General features: G+C 35.1%; 1 protein-coding gene across 1 annotated transcript in view; it reads left to right on the top strand.

Annotated features, from left to right (window-relative positions):
• The window catches only part of GRIK2 (glutamate ionotropic receptor kainate type subunit 2), a 442,707-nt gene that overhangs the window by 410,508 nt on the left and 17,509 nt on the right, over nt 1–14,690 (top strand). Inside the window, exon 14 of the mRNA XM_068416353.1 lies at nt 1,191–1,416. Coding sequence (XP_068272454.1) covers nt 1,191–1,416 — 226 coding nt within the window. The remainder of the gene's footprint in view (nt 1–1,190; nt 1,417–14,690) is intronic.

Genomic DNA, 14,690 nt, shown 5'->3' with positions numbered 1-14,690 from the left:
AATAAATGTTCTTTTTATTCCACATACACTGCTAATTCTCCTCTGGGGCAGAATTTATGGCTGCCAATCAGTTGTACTTCAGAAAGGTTTGTAGTGTCAGTCTTTGTTTAGTGTCTCCACCAGACCTGACAGCAGAGATATGTTTAAGGCTGACATTAAAAGATTAAAGACTCCTTAAAAAGTTTGATTATACTAGTTTGCATGCTGTATCTCTACATTTTATTTACTAGGGAAGACAACATTACTGAACATTTTCTGATACATCTTGAGTTTGAAACATTATTAAACAGATGGGGCAAATGTAATATAAAATGTTCAATACTCCTAACACCTTTGATTTATCCAGTGGTTATGATCTCTTAAGCACAGTGTTTAACAAAGATGAGGGAAGGTAATATCTTTTTTTTAAAGAAGTTGAGGTGAAAGAAAGGAAGCAACTCCTCTATAGTTGCACAGCATCACTTTGTGCAAAACTACTGTCTCCTGTGTCCCAAATTGCTGTCTCTCTCTTCCTATCACAAGCAGAAAACACATATTCATTTGTAGGACTTTTAGGAGTTATTTTCTGAATTGCAAACTAGTATTAGTGCAACCAGAGTATGATACTATCTCTTACCCTAAATCTTTCTCCAAGTATTTTTGCAGTGTACCATGGATAAAATATTTTCTGCCCTCTCCCTCACAACTGTTTTCTCCATATACTGCCATCTGTAAGTGCTTTGATTACTTCAGGTTGCCATGCTGTGCATCAGGTTTTCAGAATTGCTCAGGAGTAGCTGAGTGATTGAAATAAGAGTGAAAATTTCAAATGTGCCAGAATCCACAGATTCACCTGTAACACTTACCAACATTGTTGGTGAACTTGGCTATAGTGAAATACTGAATAGTTTTCCACTGACTTCAAATACTTGTAGGTGTTCATCCTACATAAAAACAAACAAACAATAAAAAACAGATAAACAACAGATATTGAGCATTTTCTTGAGAATCTATCCAGCTGTTTTATTTTATACAGACAAGATGAGAGGTACAGATGAGATGAAAGGTGCAGGCACCCTTAGGAGAATGCCTTGGTAAAACCTGACACATAGTAAAATACAATAAGAGAGCAATGTTCAGACTGAGAATTTGCTTTCACTCTTATAAGCATATTATTCTTATTCATGTTACATCTACTGTTTGTCTTCCAGAAATCCAAAATCTCCACTTATGACAAGATGTGGGCCTTCATGAGTAGCAGGAGGCAGTCAGTACTTGTCAAAAGTAATGAAGAAGGTATCCAGCGTGTGCTTACCTCTGATTACGCATTTTTAATGGAGTCAACAACCATTGAGTTTGTCACACAGCGGAACTGTAATCTCACACAGATTGGAGGCCTGATAGACTCAAAAGGTTACGGCGTTGGAACTCCCATGGGTAGGCGATACGTCAACCATTTGTTCTCTGTTCATTAATCTTAGTTGCTGCAGTAGCATAGAAAAACTCCAATACGCTGTTGCTTTCTCTACATTGCTAAGATTTTTTCTCATTCTTTTTTCCCACCTGGGGAAAATATTACATATTTTATCAACATTTGTGAATTTTATTGAATTTTCTAAACTGAAAAAATAGATACTTTATAAAACATTGGACGTATTCATATTATATGTTTCTCTTACACGGTGCCTTCCATCTGTTCAACAACAAGTACTTTTCACACTTCATAAAAAATTGTTTTAAAGATGTTGATCTCTCTCTTTAGAGAATGAGGTAATAGGAGTACAAGGCTTGCATTAGCAAATGGGGATAATGCTTCTATATTGAGAGGGCTAATCGCAGATATTCTTAAAGGAGGAGGAAAGATTCCCTAACATGCCATGTATAATCCACAGACAAAAGAAATACTGAATCAGCCTTGTGGAATATGATTTTGCAGAGCAATTCCAATCCTGAAAATATTTTCCAGGTCAAGTGTTCTTGACTAGGTACAAAACCTTAGTTGCAAGATTAGAAGCCAACTACAGACACTAGTTTGGCTGCTAGAACCAACAGGATGGGATCCAGCAAGCACAGAGGTGCTGAGTTCCCATTGACTGCAGTGATTTTTGAAGGACATGAGCTGAGGATCTGGCTTTAGGTTTCAGAATAGGTGAGAATAGAAAATAGTGTGACACAAAGGCTTTGTCAGTACTGCACAATGATCCTACTTAATATTGTAAGATTGTTCTGCTGACTTCTTTGCAAGGTTAATATTTATTTTAACTTTAAGAAGAATTTATCATTTTGTGATTGATGTGAATATGTTTTATGTTTTTCTCATATAAGTCTTACGTTTGTTACTGATTTTATCTCTGTTAATAGCATAATCTAAATAATTGTATGGGAAAAGCTGTATCCAGTACTTTAAATCAAGCACATGGTAAGGAAGGTTAAGAAATAAATTTTACTGGAATATCTTGGACAAAGAGGTATCTAGTATTATCAGTCACAGGTTTCTCTATATGTTGTAGATATTTAGTGCAATTTTAATAACATCTTTATAATTTTCATTATTTCAGTAATTCGCTATGAAAGGGACATCTCTGGCAGAAATAGTGATTCTGTTCATTCTGTCTTTGAACAGTTACTTGTTAGGTATCTAGTTTTAATCCATATACCAATTTTTCCATCCTGTTCTATTGTGGCTTCTTATATTGCTGAATATGTTCTATAGACCTATGAGTGCCAGAAGGGACTGAACTTCAGTCCTGCTGCTCTTTTTGGCATCTCATATTTTCTGATATATAAACCTTTTATTATTTTGAGGATGAAAACCACCTTCCATTTAGGTTTAGTATGGGGAAAATTAATTCTTAGTGATAGTTTAAAATCTTTGAATAAGTTGCATACAAACTTGTGGAGCATCTGAAGCGTGCTCCAGAAATCTAAGTGCCTACGGAAGTGCTGAAGTGATAGGAATCAAGAGAGACCAGGCTATTTTGCAAATGGTTTTTATTGTGTGTAAATCAGAGAAGCAGCATAAGCATCAGAGAAAAGAGATGAAAAGCAATGATAAAGCCAGAAACAGACTTCTAGTGTTAAAGTTTAGAGGAAGAAATACTGAACGTAAAGAGGCAAGGAAGCAAGTAAGTACATTGTCTTTTGGTCTTTGTCCCCTACCTTATTTGGGGAGACTAGGCACTGTGCATGCACTATTTCTTCATTAACTTCAAATCATATCAAAGACATTATTCAGCTCTTATTCATCTGCAAGATTCCAAGTAATAATAAATTATCTGTGTCAAGAGAAATAATAGTGTTATACAAGGGGATCTGTGAGCTGACAATTGTCTTGAACCGAGATGAAACAGATAGAGGACATACCTGCAGGAATCAGAGATCACCAAAGGAGGTAAACCAAGCGTTGAGACAGTGTTAAACTTAGCAAAATAAGTTGAAGTAAAAAAAGGTGAGATGACTGTATATTAAGGCCTTAATGGTCTGCAAAGCTACATTTCACTTTTTTGTATTTGTTAATCTCCAATTGGAAGAAACATATTTGAAATAATATATCGGAAAAAAGCAAATCTTCATCTCTCTGTGGTGGTTTCAGGTTCTTATTTCTTTTCCAAATTCCTGTTTCTCTTCAGCATGTCAGACAGCGGGCTACTTTCCATCTGGCTTGGACAGATTTTCTACTGAATTACCAGCTGCTTCTATGTTGAACCTGGAGTACATAAATGGCTGACAAAAGTATATGCCAAACCCACTCCATATGAGCAGATCTACTGAGCACGCGCATTTCAGATGATCTGCACTTATGTGGGACTATCCTGTACATTCCAGACAAACTCTGTATGTTTGGAGATATATGCAAAGTGATGCCTTTGACATTTTGAAAATGAAAAATGGTAGGTGTAAGTAATCCTAAAAATTTGCAGATATTTCTTCTAACTCTTAAGAAATACAAAATAGAAAGTGGTGTTTGAGAGATACGGTGCATATAAGAAATTAGAGCTAGTCATTTCTCTACTGTTTCTCTGTGATTGTTGAGCTGTGGAAAGTTACAAAATTAGATTAAGAGGGGGCTTTAGCTGCATAGCAGTGATGTTCCTGTAATATCTGATAATGATGAGTTAAAAAACAGTTTGAGAAAAAGGTGAAATGCACATCTGGTAATCCTTTCTTCCTGTGCAGTTGTTACGAGAAAATAATTTGTGCTATTAATATTAATAATATCTCAGTTTCAAAACATAGTGGACTGAATCTGTAACATGGCCCTCTTCACTATTACTAGTTTTTTGCCTTACTTCTCCCTTGCTGTGATCAAACTATAACTTTTTCTACTATAGCATATCATTTGTATCCCTGATCTGATCTCTCCATTCTGACTGACTATCAGGATGACCTGAAAAATGCTGGAAAGGGTTTGAGGCTCAGACCTTTACTATTTAATTGTTAACTTAAAAATAGCTAAAAAAAGAAATGTGCACTCCCCTAACGATATAGAGACTCTTCACTGTACATGGGGATAAAATACAACTCTAAGGATATGAATGAAATTGGACAATATAGTTTAGGGTCAACATACCATGTGGATAAAGCTACCAACATTTCATTGCCAAGCTAAATCTTACAGAATACCTATTATACAAAGCTGCAATAACTTGCAATAGTAAAACAGATCCAGGTATCAAAATTTATTCATGTAAGTACATAAATATACACTGTGCAGTTATACTTTATATATTCACAATAGAAAGCTGGCAGCTACTGTGATACAAACAAGTTATATCTCCCATGTCAAAAAGAAAAGTATATGAATAAAATAAACAGCCGTCCAGCAGAGATGCATTGGCTACAGGCCCCAGATATCAGTATACTCACTTAAGTTCAAAGGATGAAACAAAACTTCAAGGCTCTCATGTTCTATTGATTCAGAGGTGCCATTTTTAGTGGCACGTGTTTTAGTTCTCTTTTCTGTAAATTCTAATGAAATATCAAATTAAATGTCTTTGTTTACAACCATTTTTATCTCTCAGAGAAAAAAATAAGTTTTTCACAGTACATTGCTCTTAAAGATTCTCAAAATTTTGCCCACTCACCTATGACTTCCAAAAAGTCTATTTGGCCAGCTAATGTAATGTGCAGATCACTTGCACGTAGAAATTTATTTATATACTTTTGCACAATGTTGTTCATCTTCGTATTTTTTTTTTTTGTACTTAGACATTCAAATCTTTGATTTTTGGCAACTCAATGCCAAAAGTGCGGTTGGCTTTCCGTTTTTTGCTTTTTTTTTGAATATGTCAGCTGTGTAGCATGTAATTAAAATGTTGTTTGGAGTAAGCACATTTTAAAGACAGTAGTATTCATATAATTTCATCAGACGTAGAATCTGGAAAGAATATTTCACACTCCACTCTCTTAAATTAAAGATTTCAGTGCAGAAAAAAAAGGTTTCAGGCAATAATTTATTATGTGCTATTTCATATCTATCTTCTCGAGGAATATGACTTCATGAATTATTTATATTTATCTAAGTCATTAATAAATGCAATACAACAGTGTTCTTCCTACTCCAGTGATAGGCTGCTGGATTCAAATAGAATTTAAACAAATATTTTAATCAGCAAATGTATAACACTTAATTACCGTGTTGTATCCAATAACACTGCATAGGTTCAGCTGATTTATATTACCTATTCTGTCTCTAGGAAGTGACCTAGAAAAAACATTAACAGTAAAATTTTTTTTTAGAATATTGAAATTTTTTTAACTGACCTGACCATGTACTTAATTTAGATATTTTACAAAAGATTTCATTGCCTGCCATTTTTATTTAAGTGCATATTTCCAAATATAGAAAATTTTAAATGAAAGCACAGTGGGGAATATAAATTACTTAAGAACAAAAGCTTTTAATAGTTACTTGTAGTTTCAAAGATTAAAACTTAATGTAGTAAAAATACAAACAAATAAATTCTTTTACTTACTAAATATGCAATAGAAAGTGAAAAATATATTACAAAGATGATCTCAAAACAGACTTAACTCTCCTCTTAGAATTCATTCAGCCTCCTCCCTTGCTGCATTTATCATTCCAGTCAGAGATTTGCAGCCTGGTTTTGTAATAATCTAAGAATTAGTTTACTTTTGGAGCTTACCTGTAAAATAAAAAGTAGATAAGATTGGAGTAAATGTCTTGTAAGTGTAAGAATAACACTTTGTCATCCTACAGATGTGTAGGATGCTGCCTCCTATGTTTTGTCTAGCTTTTAAAAGACCAAAGCCTTGAATTCTACAGCTATATGTCTGAATTAACTTTTTTTGTTGTGCAGTTTCTACACTTAGAACATTAACTACACTCAAATTAATGTTTTAAACAAATGCCATGAATGTTTTCTAGTAAAGAAATCTAATATGTTATTACATATTTAGAACATAGTGATGCTAGAAATTTTTCCTGCTCTAGGTGTTATTTATAACTGTGGTAAAATGAAGTCCAGTTTAACAGAGATTAAAGTATGAGTAGAAAGCCATCCGTTTTCCAGAAATTACCTAAAAATTAATCTCAAAATGGAAGGCACAGTTGTCCACAGTCAGACATTATAGCCACCACTGAAGTCGGGGAAGTTTATTCTTTAATCTCTGATTGAATAAGAATGTATGGTATGGTTATCTTGCCATTGCAGATTCTTCTGAAGGGAGTGGGATTATGATACAGATGATTGTGATTGTAATGATAATGAGTTCTGGGCCCCACAATTTAAGTGTTAAGGCACTTGAATACATCTAGAGTAGGGCAACAAAGCTGGTGAAAGGACTGGAAGGCATGTCTTATGAAGAGCGCCTGATGACGCTGGGTTTGGCTGATTTGGAGGAAAGGAGGCTGAGGGGCAACCTCATTGCTCTCTACAGCTTCCTGAGGAGGGGAAGTGGAGAGGGAGGTGCTGGTCTCTTCTCCCTGATTTCCAGTGATAGGACACATGGAAATAATTCAAAGCTGCATCAGGGGAGGTTCAGACTGGACATTAGGAAGCATTTCTTTACCAAGAGGGTGGTCAAACACTGGAACAGACTTCCTAGAGAGGTGGTCGATGCCCCAAGCCTGTCAGTGTTTAAAAGGCATTTGGACAATGCCCTTAATAACATGCTTTAACTTTTGGTCAGCCCTGAATTGCTCAGGCAGTTGGACTAGATGATCACTGTAGGTCCCTTCCAACTGAAATATTCTATTCTATTCTATTCTATTCTATTCTATTCTATTCTATTCTATTCTATTCTATTCTATTCTATTCTTTTTCAGGCTAGTAAAGATTTATTGATCTGATTCTGGGATCCAGATCACTTATTTTAAAAACACCAACCAAAAACCCAAAACAAAAAACCTGCAGGCATAACATTTCTATCTATAAAACACCTGAATAAGACAGTAAGGTTGAGGTTTCACTGTCATTTTAAACTGGCATGGGGCTGTTGCATTTTGCAAACCTGACAGCTATATGAGCTGGTTTAGTGACTTAAACTGGCAGAATACTGTTCATTTTTTTTTCATAAAATTTATTTACTTCATGTTTAACCACATAGATGCTAATAGAGGCTGGATGAGCTCAAATCATAGTATGGAGGAAGCAGTGATAGCAAACAAACTGGGATGTGGAAAAGGGAATGGGATTTCTGCAGAGCTAGCTGTTAGACTGAATCTGAAGACAATCCTGAGATCTTTCCCTGTTTTGTGATAGTTGCAAAAAACTGGAATGTATCTCTCAGTGGCAGAAATAAAAATTTAACAGAAGTGAGTAGTTGTGGGGTTAGAGGGGAGCTGTCAAAGTGAGTTTTCCATATTTTAAAAAGCTATTTTTCCATACCTTGCATTCATTTTATCTCAAACTTTGCAGAACTTGAGCAGTACAGTTTTCATCCCCCTTCCCATTGGTGTTTCTTCAATTTTTTCTTCTTTTTGTCTTTTCTCCTGGTGGTCTAGGCTAAGAATCAAAGAACATTATGGTAGCAAGAGAGCTGCAAGAAATAAAAACACTGGCTTGTATTAAATACCTTTTTTAAAAAAAAGATCCATAGGATCCTTTCAAAATTAACTGTTTAGAGTTTATCAACACCCCTTACTCTCTGAAGTTAAGCACTTACTGTAGCTAGGGCTGCTTTCTGTGTCCTAACATCATTCTCTTTTCACACCTCCACCAATCTGAAAAGGTGACATATTTTGAAGAGTTGTGCTTCAAAAACTTTTTCCTTAAATCTCAGGCAAGACTAGAAAACAATGACATTGAGAACAATGACTGGCACTGAACATGACTGGCACATTCCTTTCAATTAACTTGTACGTTTGGCAGTCAGTGATCAATGCAGAATATAATTTTAGACCTTTTTTTTCCAGGAGAAACAAGGCAGGCTTTTTTCTAAATGTTTCCATTGCTCCTCTTAAATATTGCACAATTTTCTAAAATCAGAATCATATGTTACCTTATTTGAAGAAATGCAGCAAAAAGAACAAGAACACCCTAGGCTCCACAGATACAGCTAGCAAGATCTTGCTTTGCTTCTACTCTTGCAGTAACTCAGTTGTGTCTGAACTGATTGGTAAACAAAAGGTTTATACTTTTTACACACCTATGTTTAATTATATTTATGTGAAACAAACAAAGTCACAGGTATGAATGATGCAGGAACCTTTCAAAAAGCAGGCAGTTCCAAAACTGAAAGGAATAACAGGTAAATGATGTATTAATTTAGTCCTCAAAATTGTTAACAACACACTTGGTTAACATAACTGAAACAAAATTCTACATATCTGAAAATATTGAAGAGTTTAGAAGTTTAAAATTTGCATTGATGAAAATATATTCCTGGATTTTCTCTGTAAATTACTAAACCCAACAGTCAACACTGGCTTTCAATTTAATCATTGCTGAGATTTCAGACTTTGCAGCTGTTTCCTGTTTATATTGTGTGGGACACTGAGGAGATCTGAGGTATCCTTGTCTATTAGCTGTTGAAAAGTACTGCTTGAAGAGAAAAATTTCCTTCTTACAGTCCAGCACTCTGTCTACTTCGAAAATGTGTTTATGTGTTAATGTATATATAGTATACATTCTTAAGTAATTTCAAATAATAAGTGTAAGTAACACTGTGCAATTTTTGCATTCTGAACTTCAATACTAAAAATATAAACAGTCCCAGACTATAGTTTTCAAAATCTAAAGCACTGCAAGAAATAATAATAATTAAAAAAAACAATTTCTGAGCAATCGCTTGGTTTTATTGTTAAGGCACCCTAGTTCTCTTGAAGCTACTTATTACCTTCAGACCATACAAATTATGTAATATGAGCATTTTTTTAGCAGTCCTTGGAGATGAGATGTATAAAGAGATCGGTCTTTATAGGAATAAATAGGAAACCACGTACCAACACAGGGAGCCTTTTTCTTCTGCTTGCCTGAACTGAATCTGTAATCCTTCATATAATTTGAACTGTAATATTCATCACTTATGCATGCATAAAAGTGCTGAGCTTCAGTTCTTCTGTAACTAAAAGAAATGAATATATTTGTCTTCATTAGTTGAACATAATGCACAAAAAATAGGTGCAAATTATTTATTTTTCTGCAGGTCAAAGCATGTATTGAAACTAATTTGATAATTTCAACTGCTTGAGCAGTTAATTTATTGTTGCTGAAATGTAAGAATGTGTACCTAACATATTTGATAAAAGAACTGGTTTTTATAGTTGCCTCAGAATTATGAGCATATTGAAGCACTATCTGAGAGTCATGTTAAGAGACCGAGCTTTATATCAATAAAGAATTGTCAAAACACTTAACGTCCGGTAGCTATTGCGAGCAGACTCTGCCTTAGAAAAGCAGTTTCTAGTAGGAATTTACTGAACAGATGTAACTGAAGCAAAGACTATTAAAACTTCAATGTTGATGTTGTAGAGCCTAGGACATATGTATGTATTGCCTTGTCAAAGACTCATTTACAAATGTAAAATGTCTCTGTCCTGATATGTCACCCTAATTAGAAACAAACTAGTGTGTTGCATCCCAGCACATGGTGTTTGCATGGTTTTAGGCATTCTTGATCTGAAAAAGCTGCAGCATCAGCTATTTATTTTGTCTGTCTTGCATTTCCTGGATAAGTATTCCTTTTTCACTGCGTATTAGAAGTGGAATCTCATTTCCCAGCAACCCAGGCTCACTGAACAAGTATCACCCTCCACCCAATGTCCTGTAGTTTAACTACAATGCTTTAAGGTTTTTCTGAGGGACAAGTAATAACTGAAAGCAAACTGACCACAGTCTCTCTGAAGGTTACAGGAGAGGCTGACAGAACTGGGACTGTTCAGCCTGAAGAAGAGAAGGCAGCTCAGAGGGTATGTGGTCAATGTGTATAAGTACCTGATGAAGCAAAATGATGAAGGAAAATAATGAAGAGAGTCAAACTTTTTTCACTGTCACCCAGCGACTAGACAAGAGGCACAGGGCACAAACGGAAATAAAATAAATTCCATTTAAATGTGAGAGGAAAAAAACACACACTCAAAACCCTTTCTTTACAGTAAGGGTGATCAAACACTACAACAGGTTGCCAAGAGCTGTTGTGGAGTCTCCATCCTTGGAGATATTCAGAAGCCAACTGGAAAACGTGCCCTGAGTAACATGCTGTAGCTTGAGCAGGTGGGGTGGACTAGACTATCTCTGGAGGACAGTTCCAAAGTTCTGCCTTTCATAGTACTGAAATGCAACAGTTTTGTGATGAAAGTACTTTGGACTTGTTAACTACAGAATCAAGATACTTCCCTTTGAACAGTGACTTGAATTTGCATCCCAAAGGTGTAAATAGAAGCTATTGTCTGTCTTTTGATATGAGCATATCTAGTTTCATTTTCTGCACCCTGATGATTCCCTTGTAATGGAAAGAGATTTAAAATTCTGAAAACTCTTCATAAATCTGAATTCTCACTATCTATCTCATCCAGCCCCAATGCTGAGGACAGAATTCTCTAAGTTGACTAGAATAAATGAAAAGACTAGCACCATGGTTTTGAATCTGTCACAGTGTTTTAGAGACAAACAGCACAGTGAGTGAAACACTGAAAGCCAGAAGAATTGAAAACAATTAGAGAACACACCACTTGTGAAAGGGTTGTGATTACATTTGGCAGAAAATACTAATCTAAAACGTTTCCTGACTCTTGACTTTTCCAAGCTTGGGAATTGTATTTAAACTCTGTGTCTGGGATGCTTTGTTATTAATTCATATGTACCTTAGAGATGAAAATGCTGTAATGTCTAATCATTTCATAAATATAATACAACACATTTACTGTGAGGCACAGAGCTAAGAAACAAGAAAAAGTTTCACTTAACATCACAAAGAAAGCCTGTTATCAAAGCAACATTTAGAAACCACATCCATCTCCTGGTGTAATGCAATGATATCCGTTTGTTCTATACTCTTAAAAATACTTGGCCAATTACTACTTCTTATGAAAGTGGCTAATTTTGCTACTGAGAACATTTTTCATCAGTGGCTCTTTTCTTTCTAATTGGTGAGCCTTGCTCATTTACTTGGAGTCAAACTGAGGACCAGATTTTTGGATAAAGAAGGATCTGTTCCTGTGTCATGTTCGCAGGAACTGTTGCCTCTTCTTTTGATTTATTGCTCTTCTCTTCACTTTGGGGTGTTGCTTGCTTCCTATGATTGCCAAAGAATTTTAATCCATCAGATCCCCAGCTACGGCAATGGCATTACTCAGTGACCTGCAAAGAGTCCTTGGTGATCTTTTCTAATGTGAAAATGAGCTGATTTTGAAAGTGGAGCCAGGGACTTGGAACTGACAGAATCCCTCTTCTTTGTGTGTTGCTTGGAGACTTTTCAGTCCACAGATAGGAAGAACAAACCAAGATATGTTGACCCTATGTTTAAATATCTACTTCACAATTATGTGTAAACGAAATCCCTTCCATCTTGTTACTATCATGCCTATCACTCCAGTATGCATGACACTTAAGAGAAACTGAACGCCATATACTGTACCACCAGTTATCCTCTAGCAAGGAATTTCTGTTCCAAAGGCCTGGACTAAATTTTGTATTGTGAAAACAAAAAAGCTTCATGGTAGTAACTGATGGACAGAGATACACAACAATATAACAAACAAAACTTCCAAATATGATTTAACTAAGCATGTGATCAGTTTGGTGGCAGAACATTTAGTCCGTGATTCTTGATGGGGCTAAGCTATGAGATAAGTACAGAAGAGTGTCAATATGCCAAGACTAAAATAATTCCACCTATTCCCAGTTGTATAAATGGCATTAGCCAGCATTCTTATGGAAATTTCAGATATGCTTACACTGGAGTGAGACTGTGACTGACACTTATACATATGTACCCAAGCTAGCTTTAAGATAGCTAGATCAGTCTGGTGTAAGCACAATGGGAATGGGCTCATGCTAGAAAAAAAAAACACACTCAAAAAAAAAAATTAAATACCCCCATGCTGATTTTGGTGCTTCTTCCTTTTGACTGCTAAAACCAGAACATGAATTGGCTGCTTTTTTCAATGTAAACTAGTCTCATACAGCTTCAACACCTAGATATTAAAGGAGTATCTTCCCTGTCACATGCGGCTTTCACCTTCCAATAAATACTTCAGTATTAGAAGAAGTTTAGAAGTTTTTGATGATCTAAATTTTGTACCTAGGTTCTGAATATGATGCTGTACTCCTAACTACTTCTCTCTTTTGCTTAGGCCTAGTACCAGAGTATGAAATAATGTTACAAGATAAGTAAAATAGTCTTGAGATTTTTAATAACATAAGAAAAAAAGTAACAGAAACAAAAGATGTTATCAGTGGTGTAGGAGTGTTCAGAATGGATTTTTCTGTGTAGCAAAAGTAACATGTTACTATGTTTCATGGGCACCAACTTTCAAAATACCAGACAATGCGTAGTGACTTCTTTTAACAAAATGCACCTGGAGTGATGAAACAAAGAAGTTCCTGGTTCAACATTTTCTTAATGAAGGAGTTAGTGGAATGCTGCATTCCTTTTTGCTTACTTTGGGCCGAATTCAGTTCTACAGGTGCCAATATGTTCCAACTCCTTTTGTAATTGATGGATTGAGTAAAACAGACTAAGAGGAACCAGGCAGTAGATTTCACTAAATTATAATCTAGTAGGAAGCCTTTTCAAGGTCAGCCAGATCGGCAGGATTTCAACATACTAATCTCTAATCTGTATGCAGTGAAATCTCAATATAGAAAGCTTATGTGTTCATGATTTATGACTAAACATATCACTATTTGCATAAGTCTTTATATACTGAGACTTCAGGGCAGAAAACTTATCTATGTATGACTTCTGCAGTATTTCTGAGACTTTGTTATCTTAGTTTTGTACGGATGTTTCAGACAATAGAATTTTATGCAAATTATAATTTTAGATTTTCATAAGAAGGTAACTGCAAATAGAAATTATTGCATCCCTTACTGAGTTTGTTGATCATAGGAAGGCACTAAGGTCTCTATAATCTCTAACAGGAAGTCCTAAAATTCTTCCAGCAGAAATTCTCATTCCTGTAAACAGCAGCTAGAGTGGGATCAGCAAATAATGTATAGATTATGATCTGTAGGCCCTTCAGTCCCTTTCTCTGCAATCAATGGAAGATTATATACTCATCTTTTTCCCTGACTTTGGGATGGAGATTTAAATATTATTGAGTCTGTCCCCTCCTAGCCTTCCCCCCATGCACAGACTGGTAAGATTTTTTTCAACTGCTTGTCTTTTTATTGAAGGTTAAGATGTGAAGTTCACATTTCTTCACATGGCAGAATTTTATTTTTTTTTTAATGGCTTCTGCTTTATTACTTTACTCTTATTCATACTTTATTTATTTTGCAAAGGCATTTGTATACATTGTTTGGGAGGCTTAAAATTTCTGTTTTCATTTTATTTTTTTCTCTTGAACAGTAAATTCTCCTAAATGAAATACTTATGATTTTAAAAAATGTAAAAAACCAGGACATGGCCTTCTTGCAACATCTCATAGAAGGACTTGATTCATTTTTTAGTCATGTCATAGAAGTGACAGTGAAAATTACCAGTAAATGTCAAAAATCTTTTACATTTACTTCCTGAAATTTTTCATTTCTTTAAGTAAAACAGTTTTAACATCCAGAGTCTAATCTGGATGCCTTGTCGATATTCTCTATGTATTTTCTCTTCTTTTTGTATGCTAACTTTATCATCCACAGATCAGACCATGATACTTTTAGCCACTTTAGGTGCTTCTGGGTGGATTTTCCATTGCTGGGACTTGCAAGCCAGCTTGTATCATAAAAAATCTAGGAGCAAATAAAACCTTAGGAAAGAATATCATTGCTATGCTTCTTTTGTTCTCTTAATAACTACTTGAATCAGTATAAACAGCATTAAAAATTATTTTTTTTTCACATAGCAGATTATTAGGTGTACTCATTGTTTATTGCAAAGTGTGAATCAGTGAATTTAGATCATTGTAAGTCATTGAGAAACAGAATAGAACTACAGCATTGAATGCTAGCTTTTCATGTGTATAAAATTTTAAATGTTTAATTTAACAGCAACAGTATGCAATGCTGGTCATCCTACATTGATCCTTACTTGTGAGATTACCATTTTTAAGACAAGCTAACAAGGTACAGTAAATACAGATATTGCAGTAG

Source organism: Nyctibius grandis, chromosome 1, assembly GCF_013368605.1.
Source record: "Nyctibius grandis isolate bNycGra1 chromosome 1, bNycGra1.pri, whole genome shotgun sequence".
In the NCBI taxonomy this organism is placed as follows: domain Eukaryota; kingdom Metazoa; phylum Chordata; class Aves; order Nyctibiiformes; family Nyctibiidae; genus Nyctibius; species Nyctibius grandis.
Note: the sequence above shows the minus strand (reverse complement) of the source record. Positions and strands in the feature narration are given on the sequence as shown.